At 36.2% G+C, this 24,860-nt stretch overlaps 1 protein-coding gene across 1 annotated transcript in view; it reads left to right on the top strand.

Annotated features, from left to right (window-relative positions):
• The window catches only part of eys (eyes shut homolog), a 300,156-nt gene that overhangs the window by 90,189 nt on the left and 185,107 nt on the right, over positions 1-24,860 (top strand). Inside the window, exons 19-20 of the mRNA XM_067386962.1 lie at positions 11,430-11,551; positions 17,059-17,318. Of these exons, the coding sequence (XP_067243063.1) occupies positions 11,430-11,551; positions 17,059-17,318 (382 nt within the window). The remainder of the gene's footprint in view (positions 1-11,429; positions 11,552-17,058; positions 17,319-24,860) is intronic.

Below are 24,860 nucleotides of genomic sequence, written 5' to 3'. Positions count from 1 at the left end.
TTAAAGGTGCTCTAAGTGATCCTGGGTGGAGTAACTTCCTGTTGACGTTCGAAGTGTTGTCAAACAAAAGTCAAGTCACCTTTGTTTATATAGCGCTTTTTACAATGCAGATACAAAACAGAGGCTAGCTAGACCCTCCCTCCTCCTCCCCCTCCCCCTCCCCTCCCCTCCATGCTTCCTGAAACAGTCATGAACGCGCATTTAAAATCATTCTTGTCGGTTATTGGCTGGAGCATGTTTATTATGATTCGTGCAGTTTGTTTTTATTGCCGTTTTCGGAGCTTGTGGCAACTAAAGAGACCGCGTTTTTTTACAGTGTGTTCAGGGGACAGGCAGCTAACGGATAGTGAGGAGATGTTTGCTGTATGTGACAAAAAATGTTTTGGCCTAAAAACGCTTGACATCACTTAGAGCACCTTTAAAAAAAAAAACTTTCTTATGGGGGGGCAGCGCCCCGAACCCCCCTAGAGCTGGTACACTGAACATAGTTTTACAAACTCCAGTGGGAAATAACGTAGCCTACATTTTATGAACTTTACTCAAGAATACCACAACAAATTTCCTTTCATGTCAGTAAAGCTGTTAACAGAAAATGAAAATGTCATTGGACAAAATCGATTTAGGCTAAGCCCCGTGCTTACAATTTCTTTTCGTGATGATTTTTCAAAATAGTGTAATAGTTTATTAGTTTTTTGTAGTTCGGCCTACTGGCTAGTTATTTTGGTGAATTGTATTAAAACCAAAACCAGACCAAAAATCCTAATAATAAAATTAAATCATAATATTTATTAATGTAAAATGTGAAACCCACAACAATAAAAAAATTATTTTTAATTAATAGATAACAACAAATGAGATTTTGGTGGTATTTTGACCATTCAAATAGGAAATGTCCCCGGTTTCCATTTCAGAAATCTGGTCACCTTACTATATACAGGTATCATGTTCAGCTGTGAAGTTTCTCTGAATGATGCTCATGAGAGGTCTGTAATCTGGGCCTCTATGAAAGGTGTTTATTGTGAAAACTGGTGAGAATGGCACACTTCGCAGTGCTCGAGGATCAGGCAAGAACGCAGTGCGTCTTTAAACAGCGGCGTGTCTGCCGAGAGTGACGTAAGCCTGTAAAGCCCTGGATACACCGCACGATTTTAGCAATACTATAAGATCATTACTTTATCACACTGTGCGACATGGATCTACTAAACTTTGGTACGACATGCATGTAGACTGTATGATGATGACACCTATTGACTCGTAGGCTACGATGCAAGTTTCTATAGACGAATAAAACATCATCAGCATGCGCTACTGGTAAACAAAACACTATGTTGAATCACACTTTGGCAGTTGTAGTTTTTATGTGTGCTGAAAATAAAAAGGTAGCAGCGAAAGAAGAAGGGAAAATAAATTGAAGTAAGCAGTTTTATGTTGTAGCGCCATGTCGCTGTGATTTCATGTCGCATTTTTATTGGCTGGTCAGTAGACGTAGGTCGTAGCAGCAAACACACTGTGCGTTGATCAGGCTGAATTTCTGACACTGTCAGAAAACTATCGTAGGCTATCTTTGGTCGCAAGACCGGGAAAACGGCTGTCTTTGAACCTCTCTAACTGAACGACATAGGACCACCGATTAAGAGCCACGATCCCAGAAATAGCCACGATTGTTTCACGATGGTAATCTTTCGTCTGGGACAGCCAAAAATCATGCAGTGTATCCCGGGCTTTAGGAAAGTGTGCGCGGAAAGCCCTTATATGGACACGGTTTGGGCGTGTTTTATGCAAATGACTAACCACATGCATACGGTTGCTCATTTAGAATACTCCAAATTCACTAAAAATTCATGTGCGTACGAACGTTTTGTGAATCATGAGAAGTTCTCCATTGCATACAAATATGAAATAATCCACGCAATTATTAGTGAATGAGACCCAGTGAATGGAAAATGTTTTTCATGCACATCTTTTTTTTCCCCATTAATGTCCCTGGTCTTATTATGAACAGTTCATCAGTGCATATTATAAGGGGGAAAAAAAATTGTTTTCATAATATTTCATCAGAGTACTTTATCCACATTTTCTATTTTACTGATATAACCAAATTTCTGAGGAAAAAGAAATATGTCTAAATCTTTCATATTTTCACAGTCCAATCTTTATTTTAGTTGGTAATATATCACATTACTGAAGATGAATATGTAGTAAATATCATTTCAAGTTGTCTTTCAAAAAAATTCTAACATATTACAAAATAATGTGCAACATTATTTGTATCCTTTTTTGTTTATTACAGACACTGTCAAATCAGTCAGGACAAAAAGTTTAGAGTCTTATTCTTTGAGTAGCAGTTTTGTTCTGTAGATTAAGCTGTGTTACCTCACAATCTCTGAGAACAAAGAGAGGGGCAATGAGAGCAATCAGTGGCTCAGAAGCCTGTGTGACATGCAGTTGTTTGGCTCTGATCCCAAATCGGCTTTTCCTTCCCTCCAGCAAACCCACTCTAATACAGCCAGAAAGAGAGATACCAGCCTCTGTGCTCTCATTTCACACACTTCTGCCCCTCCCTAGCCTTTCTCTTCTTATTTATCTCACAGACTTTCTCTTCTTTTCCTCTATTTTTATTCCAGGAGCTCTCTGAACAGAACAGGAGGGCAAAAATAGTTTATCATTTATTCATGATGAATAATGCAACCCTGGGACAGCGTTTCTGAATGGAGAATGCAATTGGGCTATTCATGGCATCCCTCGAAACCTAGAGGTGGGCGGTTTGTAGGCTGCTGTCCTGTGGACAGAGATGCAGGCGGGGATATTAGCCCTCTTGCATGCTGGGTTAATTAATGATTTGAGTAGCTATTTTGCATTACGATATGAGATCATCTCGGAGATGCATAGAGAGAGTAACCTTGACAAAAGACGATCCAATGTCTTTGGCTTTGACAATTTGAGAAAAACACATGATTGATTGATTTGACTAGCTCTTTGTGTAAAAGGGTTAGGTCACCCAAAATTGAAAATTATCCCATGATTTACTCACCCACAAGCCATCCTAGGTGTATATGACTATCTTCTTTCAGATGAACACAATCTGAGTTATATTATATCCTGACTCTTCTAAGCTTTATACTGGTAGTGAATGGGGTGTGTGATTTTGAAGTCCCAAAAAATGCATCCATTCATCAAAAAAATAATCCATACTGTAACACAGTTCGTAAATGTGGGAAGAAGGAGGCGGGAATAAAACATAAAATAAAGTCCAGGCCTGGTCCTCTCTCGTCCTTCACTGACGTTGCTTCTCCTTGTATGCCTCCGGAGCTCCTCCGTGAGAGACTCGAGGCCGGTGCGCCTCGCAGGTGATGCTCATTATCACTCGCGTCACCGGCCTTGCGCCGTTCCCTCATGGCTCTCGCCCGCCCTGCTCGTCACACATACAACTTCTGAAGCGATGCGATTGGATTTTTGTAAGAAAAATATCCATATATAAAACTTTATAAAAAAAAAAAAACTAGCTTCCGACAGACAGACAACCGAACGCATACTGCACAAGTTGACTTGCGCCACAAGAGTAACCCCTGACGTGATGTATGACGTAGGATGTAGCAGTATCGTAAGCTTAGGCACCTCTTGCTGTTCAAACAAATATGGCAAACTCAAGCTCCTCTTCTCTTATATCAAAATCCTCCAACATTTCTCTACAATTTCTCGTTTTTGACCAGTGTTTTGTTTTGCTCTATCCTCCAAGTCATTCTTCTGCCACAAATCGATGCGTACGTCTGTCTGCAGAAAGCTAGTTATTATAGTTAAAAAGTTTTAAATATGGATATTTTCAAACCCGTCGCTTCACTTCAGAAGGCCTTTATTAACCCTCTGGAGCCATATGGATTATTTTTATGATGGATTGATGCTTTTTTGGGGGGATTCAAAATTGCGCCCTTCATTCACTACCATTATAAACCTTGGAGGACTTAGGATATTTTTAAATATAACTCAGATTTCTTCCATCAGAAAGAACAAAGTCACACACACACCTAGGATGGCTTGAGGATGAGTAAATCGTGGGATAATTTTGATTTTCATTTCTTTTCTTCTCGCTATCTATGTTTCCATCCACCTATTTTATGCGAATTTGGGGATATCGCATAAAAAAACGCTGGAATAGAATGATGCGTATAAAATCTAAAAATTCTAATATCCGATAAGAAGACATGCGCAAAAACTACATTGGAATACATTTATCAAATAAATCCCTCGATTCACAACATAAATGTCACAAGACTTTGCCTCAATGGATCATATGATTAGATAACCAGTCTAAGCAGCGAATCAATTACATTGCACATCTCAAATGTTGGTTTGGTCATACTGGAATAGCCTGAGTCAAAGTCTGCCATCAAAATAGTTACTGTACCTACCAGAACTGTCCCACACGATTGTGTTCCCAAACAGCAAGCATCCACCTCCCAATGCAAGATGAGTTTATCGTGTTTTGTCTGCACAGTCTAAGGTGCAAGTAATTTATAATTTATGAAAAAAGATCCACAGTGGCTTCCCCGACTGCAGCAACTTCTATTTCTATTTAAGATATTTTGTGACAATTTCCTAGGAAGTGACGATTTTGTTCTCTTAAACACATAGGATGGAAACGGTGCTACATTTGCAAATGATTTATATGTGATTTTACAGTTTTGCATAAAATCTTAACTTTGGATGGAAACATAAGCTTGTAAGTTCATGCAAGACTTATGAGGTGACTGCAGTCATCATAACAATGCATTCAAAGCCACGTCACACTCAAAAGTAAATATTTGATCTTGCATACAAATACGGGATAAAAGAAGAGATTTAAAAGAAATATGGAGCAATTGTCATCTGGCAAGTTTACAGCCTGCAATAAAGCTTTAGAATGGCATCAATGTGTTAATAGCCTCTATATGCTCAATGGTAGGGTCAACGCATGAGCGCTTCAAAAGATTGTTCTACTGTCACAGGTTCGAAATCACTGATTGGGAAACGGCTTAGCCACCATGTAATTGAGCTCTTAAATTCCACGTTTCCACATGCCGATTATATAGCAGAGGACGTGGGACGGGGAGAGAGGGTGGCTGCAGAAAGTCACATGGGAGTGCATTACTTCCATACAGTCAGTAAATTAGATTGACCTTTCTTTCTCTGTGTGAAAATGCGGATTCTGTCATGCTGGTTTGCCAACAGGAGTCTCCACCTGCCCAATACGTGGGTCTCTGGAAGGACAAACATGATAGACAACAGAGCTAGGACATGCTTATCTGATGCAAATCATTTTGCTTTGAATATTTGTGAACTCGTTAAACTGATTGAATTCAGAGGCATGTGGAGAGCAGTGGTGACGTGGGGACATTTTTCAAAGTATTCTGCAGCTTTTATGGTTCCACTCTATGGTGGTCTTTCTATAATAAAAACAGCTTCTTTGCAAAGTTTTCACAGTGCATTGAACTCTTACTGTATCTCCGATCAAGGACAATTTGATTCGTTTGCATGTACAAAGAGTCTATTCAGTTTGATAATATGTCAAATATTAATTTTGCAGACACTTTTTTTTTTTTTTTTTTTTGCCAATTTACATTTTATCAGTACACATGATCCCTGGCAACCACATCCATTATCATGGAATCAGTGGAGCTAAAGGAACAGGATTTTGAGACATTAGATCATTCCTCACTCTTTTCACTTCACAACCTCAACACAACACTCTGTTTTATATCACCATAGCACCTTTTTTTTCCTGAACTTGTCTTTGTTGAAAGGGCTGTTGCAACATTCCCCTTGAGCATAATGGCGCTATGAAGTGTGTGTAATGGCCCAATGTCCTCTGTGTTCTCTTAAGACATAACAAATCACTCCATTTGTAGACCTCAATCCTCATCTCCTCTACTCGTCTATTTGCTGTATTCTCTCCATCTTTTTAAATTGTCAAATCCACTGATGTAGCATCTTCCTTAACCCTAGAACATTGGCAATCCAATTTTCTCCTGCATTTTTCATGTATTGTGGACTTTTACAGGAGTTGCTGCAGTTAAGATGCTCGTTTGAAATGCAGCTGTTAGCTGTTGTTTAGTTATAGTAATAGTTTTAGTATACATTATTTTCATTTTATATTTATTTATTGTTTATTGTGATTATCAGTTTGCACTACAGTATATAATTTCATAAATAATATAGATTCTATGATAGCAAGTTGCAATAAAACATGACCAAAAAAAGCACTTTTAGCAAACAGCAAATAACACGTAAGGCTGTTTTGCATGTAGTTGTACGTGTAGTTTGCTTTTAAAGTTGTTCAAGTAAATTATAAATGCGCCTTCATAATCATTTTCAGCAATTATGTTTTGTTTGCTGTCTTCCCAGCATGTGCTGGAGCATTAAAAATTAATATGGTTCTAACTTTTGACTTATTGCCAACAACTGTTGTTGTTATTTTTGTCACATTCAGTAATAGTTTAAGGGGGTGGTTGATTAAGATTTCCCTTTTTTTAACTTTAGTTAATGTGTAATGTTGCTGTCAGAGCATAAACAACATCTGCAAAGTTACGACGCTCAAAGTTGAATGCAAAGCAATATATTTTCTTTTAAAGAATTCTCTGTTTAAGGACTACAACAAATGGCTGGTAGGGACTACAACGAGCTTCTTTCCGGGTTGGTGACATCACCAACCCTACAATTTACATAAACCCCGCCCCCGAGAACACACAACAAAGCCATGTTATTGCAATACAGTACATAACACAAATGTAATAGCATGTCATAAAAGCAAGATGCCATCCAAAAGTTATAACCATATAAACTATACCTGTTCTATCTTCATGAAGCATATATTCTCTGGCTCTGTAGGATCTTACAACAGTTCCCACAGAAGCGATTTATAGATTATCATGACAGAATATGCAAATCAATGATTTTAAGTTAGTTAATTCCACATCAGCTACATAAATTCATCAACTAACCATTCAGAAACATCCTGTTGCATTCTACATGTTGTCACTTCTTCCTGAGTCTCTCCATAATTGTCCGACTCCAGTTTGAACATTTTCAGTGAGTCTGCGTGAGGTAATCGGCGCTGCTAACATGAGCTCTTGAAACTCCGCCCTCTTCTTGAGAGCAGCAGCTCATTTGCATTTAAATGGACACACACAAAAACAGAGCGTTTTTGCTCACCCTCAAAAAGTAAAAACATTAACATGCTATAAAAAATTATCTGTGGGGTATTTTGAGCTAAAACTTCACATACACACTCTGGGGACACCAGAGACTTATTTTACATCTTCTAAAAGTTGCATTATATGACCCCTTTAAAGGTGCTCTAGAATTAAAAATCGAATTTACCTTGGCATAGTTAAATAACAAGAGTTCAGTACATGGAAATGACATACAGTGAGTCTCAAACGCCATTGTTTCCTCCTTCTTATATAAATCTCATTTCTTTAACCCTTTAACTGTCACTCCCACTTTTTTTTTAGACAAGTAAATGCACTATCCAAACTTAAATGGTTGTAATTCAAGAATACTTTGGAGTATAGACATACTTGTTTTAAAGATGAAATTTGGCAGATTATTGTAGATGTGAAATACCTTATGTAAGTGAAACAAAAAAAGTTATTGAAGTTTAAGTTTATGAAAATGTAAAATGTAAAAATATGTTATCTTATATTTTATATAAAATATATATTATACAAAACAAGTTTTACTCTAAAGCTGCAAGGAAATCAAAGCCAAAAATCTGAACAAGTTGTGTTCCAAATTTCAGGTTGATATCTCAATAAATGAGCTTTCAGTAAGATTTTGTTTTGTCGCAGTACCACACTTTTTCACTAGATGACAACCAAGCTCCATTATTGACCATATAAAAGCGCCTCCATTTCCATATATGGTTTGAGTGATCTGAATCATATATTTCCATTATTTTCATACAATTTATGAAGTAGACATCCTATATAGAAGTAGTATGGGAAGTTTGGCAGAATTTGATATGAATTCAGCCTCTAATAAACATACAAGTAACATGTTTGTGGGTTATAGATCGCCGCCACAATCATAAATGTATTTTTTTTTTTTTTTTTCTATTAAAAACATTTTCAGACCTTTTTTTCTCAAAAAATTGAATGGATGTTATCTTTTGAACTCTTGGCATGAAAACAAACATGTTTCAACCAATCTTTAATGATTTTTCATGTTCATCGCTATTTCAAAATAAAGGTCTGAACATGCCTTATGAGTATGAAAATATGCTTGTTGCAAATTGATAAATTAGTGCTCCTCTGTAATTTATTTTGAAAATCAGTCACCAAAGTCACCAAATATGTAAACTAGAGATTCTGAGCTTTCAAATGATATATAGTTTGTCAAGATTAGTTTAGGTTTAGTATAGAATATTACTGTTTTAAATATGTAATGGCAGTTTTAAAAGACCTCTGAAGAACAGGCGAATCTCAACATAACACCGACTGTTACGTAACAGTCGGGATCATTAATATGTACGCCTACAATATTTGCATATGCCAGCCCATGTTCAATGCATTACACAAGGGCAGCCAGTATTAACGTCTGGATCTGTGCAGCTGAATCATCAGACTAGGTCAGCAAACAAAGACAATAGCGAAAAATGGCAGACGGAGCAATAATAACTGACATGATCCATGATTACATGATATTTTTAGTGATACTTGTAAACTGTCTTTCTAAATGTTTCGTTAGCATGTTGCTAATGTACTGTTAAATGTGGTTAAAGTTACCATCGTTTCTTACTGTATTCACGAAAACAAGAGCCGTCGCTATTTTCATTATTAAACACTTGCAGTCTGTATAATTCATAAACACAACTTCATTCTTTATAAATCTCTCCAGCAGTATGTAATGTTAGCTTTAGCCACGGAACACTATCAAACTCATTCAGAATCAAATGTAAACATCCAAATAAATACTATACTCACATAATCCGATGTATGCATGCAGCATACATGACGAACACTAGATCCATTTTGAGGGTTATATTAGCTGTGTGAACTTTGTTTATGCAATGATAGAGTCGAGATTTCGGGAGGGGGCAGAGAGCACGAGATTTAAAGGGGCCGCAGCCTGAATCGGCTCATTTATAATGATGCCCCAAAATAGGCAGTTAAAAAAATTTATAAAAAAAATCTATGGGGTATTTTGAGCTGAAACTTCATACACATTCAGGGGACACCTTAGACTTATATTACATCTTGTAAAAAAATGTTCGATGGCACCTTTTAAGATAACAATAATAATATAAAGGTATTTTATATTTTATAAATTAAGTGACTACTTCAGAAATCGTCTTGGAGTTACTTATTGTTACAATTACTGATTGTTACTTGCTTATCATCTTCCCTAATTTTGAGTGAATGTTATTTTTTTTTTCAGAGCAGTACTGTAGCATGTAATGTAAGCAAATTTAAAATGCACGTGCTATTAATAAGATATGAAGAAATTAGAATGTTTATTTTTTAATGTAGTCTTTTAGAGCAGCAATTTACTGCACTATTACGCAGTAATTCATCGCACATACTGTACAGCACATGAGAGACGTTTCCAAGCAACTCATTCTGTCGCAATTATCTCATTCCAAAAAGAAGTTTTCTTGTGCAACTTCATGTGGAGACAGGAGCAAGCTTTCGAAATCCCTCTCACAGATTGCGATTTACTTCCTGGCAGTGTTTATGTAGTTATTTATTTACTTCTGTTAAAATAAAAATACCCCGCATAACCCCGGGTTTCTCAGGAGAGCCACAATCCCAACTGATGATTTAGCAGCCTAAATAAGATTATACTATCCTTAGCCAGGGGTGAAAAACAGAAGTCTTTGGAGGCATCTGATCTATCACACCATGTCTGCATTGCTTCTTCTGTTTCATGAATAAGGCCTGCAGTGTTCATATTACATTAGGCAGAGCTTAACACTGTGTCTGCGTCTGGATGAAGCACAGATTAGCATGCACTCCAGGATCAACCCTCAGGGCAGCCATGATGAAGAACTCTAACCATGCCTTGACTGTGCAAACCTGCACTCATTTCCATTGCATGGGATGAGACCGAATAAACCTTTGCCGTGCATAATAACAGACAACAAACCACCCGCAGTGATTAATTTTCATAATGAAAACTTTAATGACAAAGTGGAGGGGAGATACGTTCGTAAACTCACCAAGACGGAAAGGACAGCATGTCTGAAGAAAAAAGAAGAAAATGCATTTACAGTTGTATCTTCTGCTTGAGCACTAAGAAGAGAGCATGCATTCATCTACTTCAAGTGCTGTTTATTTCGGAGCATGGGGTGTAATTCTGAATATTTCTCTTTGAAATGTGTGGTTCATGCAGATTTCTTTAGTAATTTATGCCAAAATTAATAGTTTGCATGCCTTAAAAGACATGCCTGAATATCTGATGCGCAGTGGTGGGTGGTTGTGAGAGTGCATTTGCATAGCAATGGTTGTTCTTCCGTAAAGATAACAACTTTGAAAACCGTGCTAAATACATTTGGAGTTAATAGTAGGTGGGCTGAGAGTTGAAGCTGCCCACAGATTGGCCTCAGTACAAATTATAATACACCTTAACTACACAATTATGCCTTGTCTATGCATTTATTCAGGGGAAGAAATGGATTGGAAGGTCCACAATATATTAATCCCCACAGAGAAAGTTAGTACAAAACACTTCACATACAGAAACATGCATTTTTTCTTGTTACACCTTTGTTATGAGATCTGATATTAAATTAGACATTTTCCCCTTTATCTCTTTAAAAAAAATAATAAATTAAAAAAAATATATAAATAATTTATTCCTGTAATGGCAAAGCTGCATTTTCAGCATTGTTTGTCCAGTCTTCAGTGTCACATGATCTTTCAGAAATTATTCTAATATGCTGACTTGCTGCTCAAGAAACATTTCTTACTATTATCAATATTGAAAACAGTTGTGCTGCTTAATATTTTTGTGGTACATTTCTTTCAGAATTCTTATATTTAATAAAAAGTTTAAAAGAACAGCATTTATTTGAAATGGGTATCTTTTGTAGCATTATAAGTGTCTTTAGTGACACTTTTGATAAATTTATTGCATCCTTGCTGAATATAAGAAAGAAATCTTACTGACCCTGAACATTTGAATGGTAGTGTACAGTATATATAGTTGTACATTTTTATACTAGCCAAGTATTTTTTGCGTATCATACATATTATCACGAGTTATCATAAGGATATTTTAAAATTTTCATTTTTATTATTGCTTTAACACCACAGTGCTTTGCTAGCATCTGTTACTCTGTTAATTTACAATGAATGTTTTAATGCTGTATTTATCTAGGTCAAGGCAAGGGTTAGATGAAAGAGTTATACTGCTGTCTAATATCTTTTCATTGGCTGTCTTCATTTGCATTTCAGAGTTACAACTGCCTCTGTCTACCCGGCTGGGAGGGGGAGTTCTGTCAGTGGGAGACAGATGAATGTTCTTCAAACCCCTGTAAAAACAACGCCACCTGTACAGACCTCCTCAACGCTTACCGGTGGGTTGCAAAAACACAGCTTGATGGAGTAAACACAATCGGGATGAATAGACAGGCTAAAGATGTGTCACATGGTCGACTAGTTGTCCAACAATCTACATGTTGATTAATGAGGTTGTCCAGTTTATGTACAGTCAAACCAAAATGAATTCAGACCTTGAACATTTCATTCATTATTACAGTTTATTCACTATAGTTTAAAAAAAAAATGGTAATAAAATATGGTAAGATCTCAAAGTTAAACTGTGCCAGAAAATGATAATCTTAATTATGTCAGATAACACTTAAGCAAAACATGGTCAGGTCAAAGTGTCTGAATAATTTCTGGTCCCAAATTTTTATCAATTTTACTGGTAGTCCACTGTATGAAGAATATTTGGGTATAATATGTCACAGTTTATTACTTTATTTTGCTATTCTCACTTACATAAATGAACTATAGTGACCTGCATGCGCTAGTAAAAATATATAAAAAAAAATATATCTATATCTTGGCTTGATTGTAGATTTTATTTATTTCATTTATTTAATGGCTAAAAACACATCTCTTCCCATTACTTGTTGATGCTGACTTTTTTTAAATAAATAAATAAATAAATTCTTCCATTCCATTTCCTAAATCCCTACCTGTTCTAGCCTGTACTTATTCAAGACAATGTTTAAAACATTGTACTGTATGGTTAACACTTCTTATGTTATTCCCTCATTAAGATTAATTGCTTTGTTGTTTTCCTCATTTGCAAGTTATTTTGGATAAAACTGTCTGCTACATGAATAAATGTGACTTAAATGTAAATTCATCATAGTTGCATCTGTAGGTCCTTTCACACAGGGCCCTATTTTAACGATATAAATGCAAAGTGCAAAGCGCACAGCGCAGGTGCACTCAGGGCGTGTCCAAATCCACTTTTGCTATTTTAACGACGGAAAAACGATCTGTGCACCGGGGCGCATTTTTGAAATGGGTTGTCCCTATTCTCTTAAGGAGTAATGGGCGTAACGTTCAATAAACCAATCAGAGTGTCATCTCCCATTCCCTTTAAGAGCGAGATGCGCTCGCGCCATGGCGGATTGCTATTTACATGCCGGAATTTGTTGGCGGAAAAGCTGAATGCTTTTCAAGCGAAGAAACCGTTCTGCTCGTGCGCGAAGTTAAACGTTTACACAATATTCCTTTACATTGTAATCCTTTTGTTTTTAATATTTGGCATGTTTGTGTGATGCGCATCCCTGTGTGTAATAAGCAAAGTCAACGTGCACTGTGGACGCACCCAGAGGCGCAGTTTCTACCAACGCGCTCTAACAAAAAAATATTGCGCCATTGACTTTAGACCAGGTTTGAGTTGGTCTATGGTGCAGTCTATTTTCAGCTCCTTAAAATAGCAATGCGCCGGCAATGCGCCTGAACACACCTCTTTTTTAGTGCACTAACTGGCGCAAATGCATTTACTAATTTAAGGACGTGGCGCTGAATGGGAAAACGCGAACGGCGCCGAACGCAAACTAGCAAACACACTTGCGCTGCGCTTTGCGTCACATTGCGGCGGGTGTATTATAGGGCCCATAGTGTTTATCTTTAAGTTTTTTTTGTTTTTTTTTAATACTTTTATTTCTAGGTTTACAGTTTTAATTTGGAATGGTCAAGGAAGATTTAACCTCAAAATTGAAGTGCAAAAAGAGTGTAACATGAAAGGATATGGATATGGAATGCCCAAACATACAACCAATCAGAGAATTAACAATCCTTGCCTGATTAAATATTCATGTACTTTCTACATCACAGTCCAAATTAGAATGTTATTTGTCCAATCTATGTTACTGACCTCATAAATATGTAAATAAGAATGTTAACTCACAAATATGCAGTGTGAAATCATGAAATGTGACAACCCGGGATTAATTAACACTCAACTTGGGTTAAAATGACCCTGGGTTAACAATTTCATGTGAGCCAGTTTAAATACATGAAAGAATTTTGAGGCCTTTAGTTCATACATGTAAACTTTGAGATCATCTCCTAAATGTTGACATTGAAATTCAATTTCAGCAATTTCAATTTCAACTTTTACTTTTTTCAATCATTAGTGTATTTTTGTGTTTGTAATATGGTCAAATTAACAGTACTTTATTTAAAATTTAAAAATGTGTTTTGCATTCTGACTAATTCCAGTAGTGTCTTATTTTTAAATTCGTCCAATTAGGATCAGGTGAACCTGACTAATTTGTTCAGGCAACCCACTGACTAGTTAATTAAAAAAAAAAAAAAATGTCGTTTTGCACCCTAGAAAAAAAACAATATAAAACACAGTACTGAGTCACCTATTTTCTTGTCACATAGAAACAGACTGCGCTCTTACAAATGTGAGAGATAATGAATTGCAGATGGCAGGTAAAACAAATGAATCAATCAATGGAGCACAGCAGGAGGAGGTTTCTCTCAATCGGTGACTCTTGAGAAAAAAGCTGCTGCTTCTGTTTCACCTAATGCACCCTCTTGCTAAGGGCAGCGGAGGGAGGAGAGAGACAGAGGGAAGAAAATAGACTGAAAGGAAAGAGTGAGAGAATAGAGGATGTGTTTAAGACAGGGATTGGCAGCACGGCTGTAAAATCACTGCCACCAAGTGGAATGCAGATACCTCCGGCACTCTCTGGGATTCACTCTGGTAAATATAATCCCAGCTCACTGCTCTAACCTCCCAGTGTCCTACTTCCAGCTGTCTGGGATTTAATGCTTCTCGGACCAATAGTGCAATTAACCTATAAATCCCCTCAGCTGTCCAGAAATCTCCCGACAGTGATTCAGTTTTGACTATGAATCCCAAAACGAAGTAAAACAATGTTGTTTTCTTATATTTTGTGTCATTTATGTACTGTATCTCATGGGCTGCCATGTTTCGATTATGAAGATTTAAAAAATATGTCCTCTATGATTTACATTTGCATTTCTACCATATATATGCCATTTATGACTCATTGTTCATTTTATTTTAATGCCACCTGTAGGAATAGCATGTCTGGCCTCTTTAAAATAGATAAATAATTTTTTTTTTTTCGCCCTGAAATTAAGTAGAAGGTTTAATTTATAAGAGTTTAGTTCATGGCACACATTGTAATCCTGGTCTAAAATGAACAAAAAGGGATTTTCAGAGACGTATGACATTCATTAGTGAAAAGCACCACAGGGCTAAGCCAAATCGGAGTCTGCCCCTGGGGGAATTTGCTTTTATGCTACAAGGTCACTGTGTGCCAGGACTGTCAGTCGGTCTTTACATGAATGAATATTTTAATAGTACAATATCATTTTCCTCAGTAATTTCACACAATGGAATTCCAAAGGATTTCAAGATGCTATTCTTGTGTCTTAAAGAGATAGTCCAACAGAAAATTAAAAATCTGTCAACACTGTCTCATGTTCTTCCAAAGCTGTATGAATTTGTCTTCCATGAAACCTAAAGCATTTCAACTTACAATATACATTTACATGACAACGATGTACTAAAAACAGAAAAGTTTTTCCTTTGCGTTTTTCACGTAAAAACAACATTGTCAAAACGATCCCTGTTCACACAGATCCGTGAAAATGACTAGAACACTGTATTATGCATGCCAGGCCAGTATTGGCGATGTTACTTTGTAAAGAAACACTACGCACCTGACCAGACCTATAGAAAGCAGCACAGTTTAGTCACCTATTCTCTCGTCACATAGAGACAGACTGCACTCTCATAAATGTGAGCGATAATGAATTGCAGATGGCAGGTAAAACAAATGAATCAATCAAAGGACTCAATTAAACATTACGCACCTGACATCACAGTTTTCACAAATTTGCATTTTTGTAGTTTATACAGAAAAGATATTATAAGCGTGGTCTTCATAGAAAGTGTTACCATAATATCAAAAGCAGTAGTTTAGACATTTAACATGTAAAATATCAGTCAAAACATAGTTGACAATGTCACCAATTTGCCTCATAAATTTAAATGTCAGGCCTTGTCTGACCAACCAAATGTTTTTTCTTTCTTGATCAGGTTAACCTCACATTTTAATATTTATTTGAAATAAAATTATAAAAAAAATAAAAATATTGCAATCCATAACAATGTACCCAATATAGTTGATGGGTAATTAATATATTGGAGATAAAATATAAAAAAAAAAAAAAATAAGAGGATATTTACCATAATGTATTCCAAATATACACCACAGAACAAAATGGCATCACATGATGCTGATCAAATGGTTTTAGTATAAACCATTTTTTAGTTTTCAGGGTTAGTAACATGTTTTTTTTCATGGGACATTAATAAAATATTTTCTTATGTGAAATAAAGGTGTCCTAGAACCAGTTTTTACAAGATGTAATATAAGTCTAAGGTGTCCCCTGAATGTGTCTGAAGTTTCAGCTCAAAATACCCCATAGATTTTTTTAATTAATTTTTTTAACTGCCTATTTTGGGGCATCATTAAATATGCACCGATTCAGGCTGCGGCCCCTTTAAATCATGCACTCCCTAAAAAATATTAATGATCGCGACTGTTACATAACAGTTGGTGTTATGTCGAGATTCGCCTGTTCTTCGGAAGTCTTTTAAACAAATGAGATTTATATAAGAAGGAGGAAACAATGGTGTTTGAGACTTACTGTATGTCATTTCCATGTACTGAACTCTTGTTATTCAACTATGCCAAGGTAAATTAAATTTTTGATTCTAGGGCACCTTTAAATTGAAACTCATTCTATGTTTCTAAGGTATTTAGATTGTAGAAATAAATGTAATATAGATAATCTTGACTTTTTTATATATATATTTATTATTTTGAACTCAAGACCCACTCATTTCAAAAAGCACACAATGCAAAAACTGCAATGTCACAAAAGCAATTTCAAGCAAACAGGGTGCATAAAATATCGGTGTGAGATTATAGTATGCTTTGTCTTGATGGATAAAATATATTTCTCAATAACATTGTTAGAACAATATAATTAACGAAAATGAAATTTACCCTAAATTATAGAATGGTTTCTTGGAAATGTGTCTTGAGCAGCAAATCATCATATTAGAATGATTTCTGAAGGATCATGTGACACTGAAGACTGGAGTAATGATGCTGAAAATTCAGCTTTGCCATCACAGGAATAAATTACATTTTAAAATCTATTCAAATAGACAACAATTATTTTTAAATTGTAATGATGTTTCACATGTTACAGTTTTTACTATATTTTTGGTCAAATATTTTTGATTGTCTTTGTGGTGAACATTTCATTTAAAACATGAAAAAAAATCTGACCTGCTCCAAATTTTTTAATTGTAATGCAGCGTGCAATTCATATGGATTATTTTTATGATTCTTTCATGGTGTGCTTGTTCACCATTCACTTTTGTAATACAGAAAAGATGAACTAGGATATTTATCAAAAAGGAAGTAAAAGTCATACTAGCTTGAAATGACATGAAGGTGAGGAAACAATGGAAACTAAAATCTCCTCTCCTGACTCATAGGTGTACGTGTCCTCATGGCTGGACAGGCCTGGACTGTGGAGAGGATGTGAAGGAATGTTCTTCTTCTCCCTGCCTGAACGGAGCACGTTGCATGGAGTCTGACATCCCAGGGGAGTTTTCCTGCACCTGCCCACCCTTCTTCACCGGCCCCCTCTGTGAACAGCACTATGACCCCTGCGACCTGCGGCATAACCCCTGCCTGCACAATTCTGCCTGCCGTGCCCAATCAGATGGAACCGCCCTCTGTGTTTGCTCAGTCGGTAAGATACAGCAACCCAACTGCATCCTACCTACTTGACCCACTCACCTGCTCTGTAGTTTTATGTTCACACTTCTACAGCTTTTAATTCATTAGCCTTCCACTGAGTTGTGTTAAAATAATGTATTTTCCTCGCTAAATGCTAATTTTAGTCCAGAAGACATGGGTTCCAATGGGGGTGCATTAACGCACAGGCTTTCATGGGCTGAAGCCCAGGGTTCTACACTAGGGAGTGACCTACTGGCTAAAATATTTTTTTAAATCATTACTTTTATATATGGGAGATTTCAGCAATGACAAGTGCATTCTATAAAAGAAATCTCACCCATACATTATCGGGAAACCGCATTTGTAAGTCCTGCTGTGTAAACAGAACCGGACTGGTTTCTATAATGTCATATAGTGATAGAGCTGCTCTTTTTAAAAAAAAATGTTTTGAATGTGGTTTTGGTTACTTACAAAAGTGTGTATATAATCTGCGTGTCATCTGAAGGTTTTAGATCTAGTCGGTCTTCCACCAGAGCTGTTTTTTTTTTCTTTCTTTTTTTTTTCAAGTTTTGTGGTCTGCACATGACTCAGATGCTCCGGTATTAAAGCTGCTGTTAATTAATTTGACAGATGAACTTGCACTTTGACTTTTGTTGTTTCAAATGTGATAAGACTTTACCGTTACAGACTGCACAGCAAGACTTTTAAGTCACAATCTTTGATATTACTTTAATCACTGTCACTATAGTTACCGTTGCACTTTCATACAGACAGTATTCTAGACACTATTGTAAGCGATGGTGTGATCAGGATACCTTAAAGGGTTAGTTCACCCAAAAATGAAAATTCTGTCATTTATTACCAGGGTACCCGCGGGGTCTTAAAAGCATTGAAAAAGTCTTAAATTTGATAATCTAAAATTAAGGCCTTAATAGCCTTGAATTTGGTATACAAAGTCTTTTTCGTTACAAAGGTCTTATTTATTTATTTATTTTTAACTTTTCCTAGGATAAAGTTCATACTGTAACAAAATGAACTGTTACTAGTGTAGGCTAATTAAAAATTCATGGAGCGTAATGTTGAGTGCACCTCGCGCTCCACGTCATAGCAGTAAGCACGAAAGCTTGCGCACCCGTTACTATGGTTACTAGGCAAGTGAGGTAAATTAGAGATGAGCCGGATACTCGGCTGAAACGAGTATCCGGTACGGATAAAGCACTTCTGCCGAGTACGAGTATTATACGAGTAATACGAGTCAATATCTGTGCTCGGATTGAATGAAAATCATCATTGGGTAGCTGATTGTGTCAGCGTTCTGTGATAGTCTAGTCCAGTGGTCTCAAACTGCCGGCCCGCGGGCCATTTACGGCCCGCAACTGATCTCAAAAATAAAACATAATCCGGCCGCTAAATTATTATTATTATCATAATTATTATTCTCTAGTAGGGGTGTAACGGTACACGTATTTGTACCGAACCGTTTCGGTACAGGGCTTTCAGTACGGTGCACGTGTGTACCGAAGCATTACATTGCAACCAATATTCACCACCAATAACCACAATAAGCTCTGCGTTTTGTTACTTTCGATAAGAAACAAAGTTTTATCCTTCAAATTCTGTCCACGAAATCATGAAGTTTAAACAGAAAATGCCATTTTGACGTGCTTTGATGTGGGGTGACAGATCACTGTACAGGCGCCTCAGTTCAACCGGCAGCGCGAGCGTGGAGCGCAAGTGAATGTGTTCATCTCTTCCTCCTTAATACTGGTTACAGAATAAACATGAAAGAACATCTGAAGGTATGTTGCAAGATTCAGTACAACTTACTGAAACGGTCATATCTCATGTAATCGCTCATTCAGTGTTTCAACGGTGGAAAGACATCAATGAAAGCGTCCGTATTCAACAATATGTCATGATGCATTTACCTCAGAAAAGCCATTCAGTGTTCACAGCTTGTTAGTTCGCTAGAGAAATGAACTCTTTCGCCTAATATAGGCACTGTATTAGCCAATATATTCATTATTTTACTTAATCTTTTAGTGATATCCTGATTAGGCTATTTAATGTATGTTTAAATAAATCTGATGTTAAAATAACAGCCACTGTGTAGAAATGATTATATTTCAACAACGAATTGGAGTAAAAACATTTAGAAGTTAATGCAAAAACTGCCTTAGGTGCAGCTTACAGGTTTGCATACAATTTGTTATTTGAGTGTTGATTATTTTATCTAAAAATAAAAAGGTATTGAATTTAGGCTAATAGTTTGGGCTTCTTTCAAGTTAGGGCTCCCTACATAGTTTATAGCATTAGCAGAGATAATTTTTTTTATCCTTAAGAAACTTTTAGTTTTAATCTAATTTAATATATTTAAAGACAAAAACACAATTTGTTCAGTAAACCTCTGTTTAATAATAAAAAAAAGCAATTTTATGTTTAGTTTTCTCTCCACCTGCTGTACCGAAAACTGTACCGAACCGTGACTTCAAAACCGAGGTACGTACCGAACCGTGAGTTTTGTGTACCGGTACACCCCTATTCTCTAGTACGCGTCACATACGCGGCCGCGCCGGCATTCTCCTTCTTTCCAATGCGCTTTCGCTCCTGTGGCGTCTGTCGTTGCTATGCAACCATGAGCCGCGCACTCAACCGCGTCGCTTCTATTATGAGCGCGCTTGCCTAAATTACAGTAAAAGCACTCGACTTTAAGTCACGAGCGTCGTTTTAAATCACCGAAACGCGCCCGATGCTACCATGTCAAGAAACAGAAGAGTGTACAAATGTATTCAAGGGTTGTATTTGTTCTGTACAGTGTTGTTCAGTGCAAGATTTAAATTTTATTTAAGCTAGCATGAAGTAAAGGAAAACAGCCTACTTCCACTAAATGTTAAAAACTAATAACAATGAGAGATTTTTATTTTTTGGCAAAATAAAGTTGATATATATAGCTTCAGTTTTTTTGTTTATTTCTGACCCCTCCATGGCATCTATGAGTGTTGCTGGTTTTGTTCCTAAATTACTAAATTTTTTTATTCCATGCACCTTGTTGGATGTGAGAAGTTGCACCAGACTATTGAAATTAATAGTATTATATTAGTAGTATTATATTAGTATATTAGTAGTATTACATCAATTACATTAGTAGTATTACATCAATTACATCATAGTATTAGCCTATACAATTATATTACACTCTGTAACAATGAGAGAGACACTGCTGTTTACATTTATTAGGCCTATGGTAAATAAAATGTTTATAGTATAGGTATAAAAATACATGCCGAATTAATTATTTTCTAGGGTTCAAAATTTATACAGATTTGACATTTTCCCCTCATACTTCTGTCAGAATGGGTACGATCTTGGCATTGAATTTCATTTAAAATGGTATTAAAAAGGTCTTAAAAAGCCTTGAATTTCATTTGGAGGATCCTGGGGGTACCCTGTTTACTTACCCTCATGCCGTTCTACACCCGTAAGACCTTCGTTCATCTTCGGAACACAAATTAAAGTCAGAGTGAACCGGAATTTGCAAACGACTTTTCTCCAGTGTTGTGACGTATTTCCAAGTGAAACGGAATATTGAATAGAGGGAAGAGTTTTACTTTAGCGCTCCTCCTCTCCATCTCTCGCTCATAGCAGGGTAGTGGTTTAAGCGTTTTCAACCAAAGCCGTCAAACTGATGTCATCAGAGATGGGGCACCGTTGCAGAGGGGAGGAGCATTTTCAGATTTTGATTAAATATTACGAAGCCAAACAATTTTTTTGTGTGGATTGACTTGCACGTATGAATTGTTCACCACAAAACTAGCAATTTGAGCTAACAAAATAAATAAGGTCAATTTTGATTTCATGTGTACTTTAAGATATTTTTGTTGAAATCCAATGGCTCCGTGAGGCCTTCATAGGGAGCAATGACATTTCCTCTCTCAAGATCCATAAAGGTACTAAAAACATATTTAAATCGGTTCATGTGAGTACAGTGGTTCAATATTAATATTATAAAGCGACGAGAATATTTTTGGTGCGCCAAAAAACACAAAATAATAATTCCGAAGATTAACAAAGGTCTTACGGGTGTGGAATGGCATGAGGGTAAATGACAGAATTTTTGGGTGACCTAACCATTTAACAGCAGCCATATCACCTTGTAGCTGAAGAATGAAGCTAAGCAGGGTTGAGCCTGGTTAGTACCTGGATGGGAGACCTCCTGGGAAAGCTTGTTTACCAAAGCTGGCCTTGGTGAACAAATAAACAAAAAGGAATGTCTATCGAGAGTAACGTTCGCTAAAAATTAGATTTTACTGATGTTAATTATGCCGCTTTTCCACTGTGTGGTACGGCTCTGTACAGTTCACTTTTTGGCACTTTTCCACTGCATGGGACAGCTCTGTATGGAACGGTATGGCTCGCTTAAATAGTACCACCTCAGTGGAGGTTCCAAGTGAGCCGAACCGGTACTAAATGTGACGTGTAAACACTGTAGGTCACTGACTGGTCAGAGAGAATCGTCACTACCAGCGTCATTGGATTTGAAACACGAGACCCCAAACCCGAGGCAACAAACTTGCTTTAAACGACCGTCGCACACAATTTGAAATAAGAAATGGCTGTATCATGGTCAGTAGAGGATGTGGTAGTCGTTAGTAGCCGAGGAGCTGGCAGTAAAGGTGGTGCAACTATAATGATCAGTCTATAATCCCACCCACTTTGAACCGGTACTAAACTGCAGAGGAAAGGCAAACCGAATGCAAGCGAGCCATGCCGAACCGAACCAAGCCGAGCCGAGTTGTTCCACTCAGTGGAAATGCACCATTATTCAGGGTAGGTAATCCTGTAGCCCAAGGTCATACACTCTAAAAAATGCTGGGTTAAAAACAACCAAATTGGGTTGAAAATGGACAAACCCAGTGATTGGGTTGTTTTAACCCAGCGGTTGGGTTAAATGTTTGCCCAACCTGCTGGGTAGTTTTATTTAAACCAACTATTATTTAAAAATTGCTATATGGCTATATAACTTAAAATGAACCCAAAATAGTTGGGAAATTAAAAACCAGATGCAATTGGAGACAACAATAATAGACAAAAGATGAATGTTTATTAATAAACTTTAATATTTTATTAATATAAATTTAATAGTTTATTAATATAAATTTATTAATAAGCAATTTAATAAATGTTTATTGTTTAATAATTATTCATTGAACATTAATAAATGTTCATTTCCAACATACTTTGGGTTAATTTTAATTAAGCAATAGAGTAATTTTTAAACAATAGTTGAATTAAATAAAACTACCCAGCAGGTTGGGCAAACATTTAACCCTACTGCTGGGTTAAAACAACCCAATTGCTGGGTTTGTCCATTTTCAACCCAACTTGGGTTGTTTTTAACCCAGCATTTTTTAGAGTGTATTCATTGAAGAAACTTTTTTTTTTTTTTTGTCAACTTGTACAGTTAAAATGGACTTTTTTTTCTAGTTTTGCTTTAAAATATTTAATAGTTATTGCTATTATATTACTCTTCTGAGTTTATATTTCTCTTGTTCAAGGAGGTCTATAGAATACATGAAGAAAGTTGTTTGTTTGCAGCACATCCATTCATTTTTAACAGATCCATCTAAATGGCGGTGAATGCAGAAAGATTCTATTTGCTGCCAAACGGTGAAGTTAAGGCTTCTATCTGTAAGATCTAATGGGGCAATGCTAACCAACAAAACCTTGACTCCTTGGTCTCATTGGAGACATTTTGTAAACTAATAAGTATTATCATTTAAATTTATTATTAATTCAAAAGGCTGGTACTTCAGTTGGAACTTGGATTTTAGCAATTTATGTTAAATAATTTCTACAAGCCCTCATCTATTTTCCATGCTTAGGTCATGGAAATTTGTTGAGGGTCATAGAATATCGAAAAACACCAATAAAAACACCACTGCAATAAAAACACCACTGCTTTGGTTGTATACTGATGAGCATAGTTGCCTTCCAGGCAGTTGACCTGGGTTTGATTTTCTTTTTTGGGTCAAGCAGCTTTCAGGATAATCTTCTTGTACTTGACTTCAAAAAGCTTTCCTGGAGATTTTACACAACTGTTCAAAAGTTTGGAGTTGGAAATATATTTAATGGTAGTCTCTTATGCTCACCAAGGCTGCACTTAATACAGTACACACAAAATACAGTAAAAACTAGGGTTGGGAACCGAGAACCGTTCCTCATCCGGAACCGGTAGTGTTTTTTGAAAAGAACCGGAACCATGCAAGATTTCTACGTTTCGGTTCTGAAACAATTCTGGTGTGATGGGTGGGCGAAATGCGAGGAGCATATCTTTTAATAGAGACATCTCACCTTGTGAATATTGTAGCAATGAATGCACTGAAAAGCCCTCGCGCTACTCTATTCGTCAGATTTCAATGCAGAGAGAGACAGAGAGATGCTGCACAATTAATCTTTAAAAGATTGCGTTCTCGATTTCATCACTTACATGATCTAATTCCCAAATGATGATTCACCTGTGTATATTAAACCTTTGACAAAAATAAAATTCAAACGACATTCAAATCTGCGTTCACGCTGCAGCAGATCTAGAGAGAGTTGTCATGTTTAGACATAAACAGCTTCACAAATTTAGATAGAAACGCTGATGTTATGGATCAGAATATAATAAATTACCTTCTGAAAGTAACTGGACTTTAAATAATGACTATCAATTGCATTGTTACGCCACTAGGTGGCAACACATTACTGTTAAAAATGTCTATCACTGAATCATTCTTTCAGAAACAAATGAAGTCTTTATGAATCCAACTTGCAAAAATAGTGTTAAAAAAAATTTGGTCTGTTCAAGCATCTCATTTAATTTGTGGTAACACTTCACAATAAGGTTCATTTATGAACTAACCATGAGTAATACATTTGTTACAGTATTTGTTAATCTTTGTTTATGTTAGTCAATAAAAATACAGTTGTTCATAGTTTGTTCATTTTACTTCACAGTGCATTAACTAATGTTAACTAATACAACTCTTGATTTTAATAATGTATTAGTAAATGTTGAAATTAACATTAACAAAGATTAATAAATGCCGTAGAAATGCAGTTCATTATTAGTACATTTTAATGTAGGCCTAGTTAACTGATGTTAACTAATGAACCTTATTGTAAAGTGTTAGCGAATATGAGATTAGCAGTCTGTTAAATTCATTTTACAAGAATAATAAAAACAACTATTTCTACTATTTTTATTAGTTGTTTAATTATTTTAATGAAATTATTTTAATTTTAATTATTTTAAACCTGAACTGGAATCGTTAGGCAGAACCAGAATCGGAACCGGAACCAGAAAATTTCTTACGGTTTCCCAAACCCTAGTAAAAACAGTACTATAGTGAAATGTTATTACAGTTGAAAGGAAATGTGTTCTATTTTAAATATATTTTAAAATGTATTCCCATGATGGCAAAGATAAACTTTCAGCAGCCATTTCTCCCATTCTTCAGGGTCACATGATCCTTCGGAAATCATTCTAATAAGCTGATTTTTCTTATTAATG

This window comes from Chanodichthys erythropterus, chromosome 5 (genome assembly GCF_024489055.1).
Source record: "Chanodichthys erythropterus isolate Z2021 chromosome 5, ASM2448905v1, whole genome shotgun sequence".
Taxonomy (NCBI): Eukaryota; Metazoa; Chordata; class Actinopteri; order Cypriniformes; family Xenocyprididae; genus Chanodichthys; species Chanodichthys erythropterus.
This window is presented reverse-complemented; position numbering and strand designations above follow the sequence as displayed.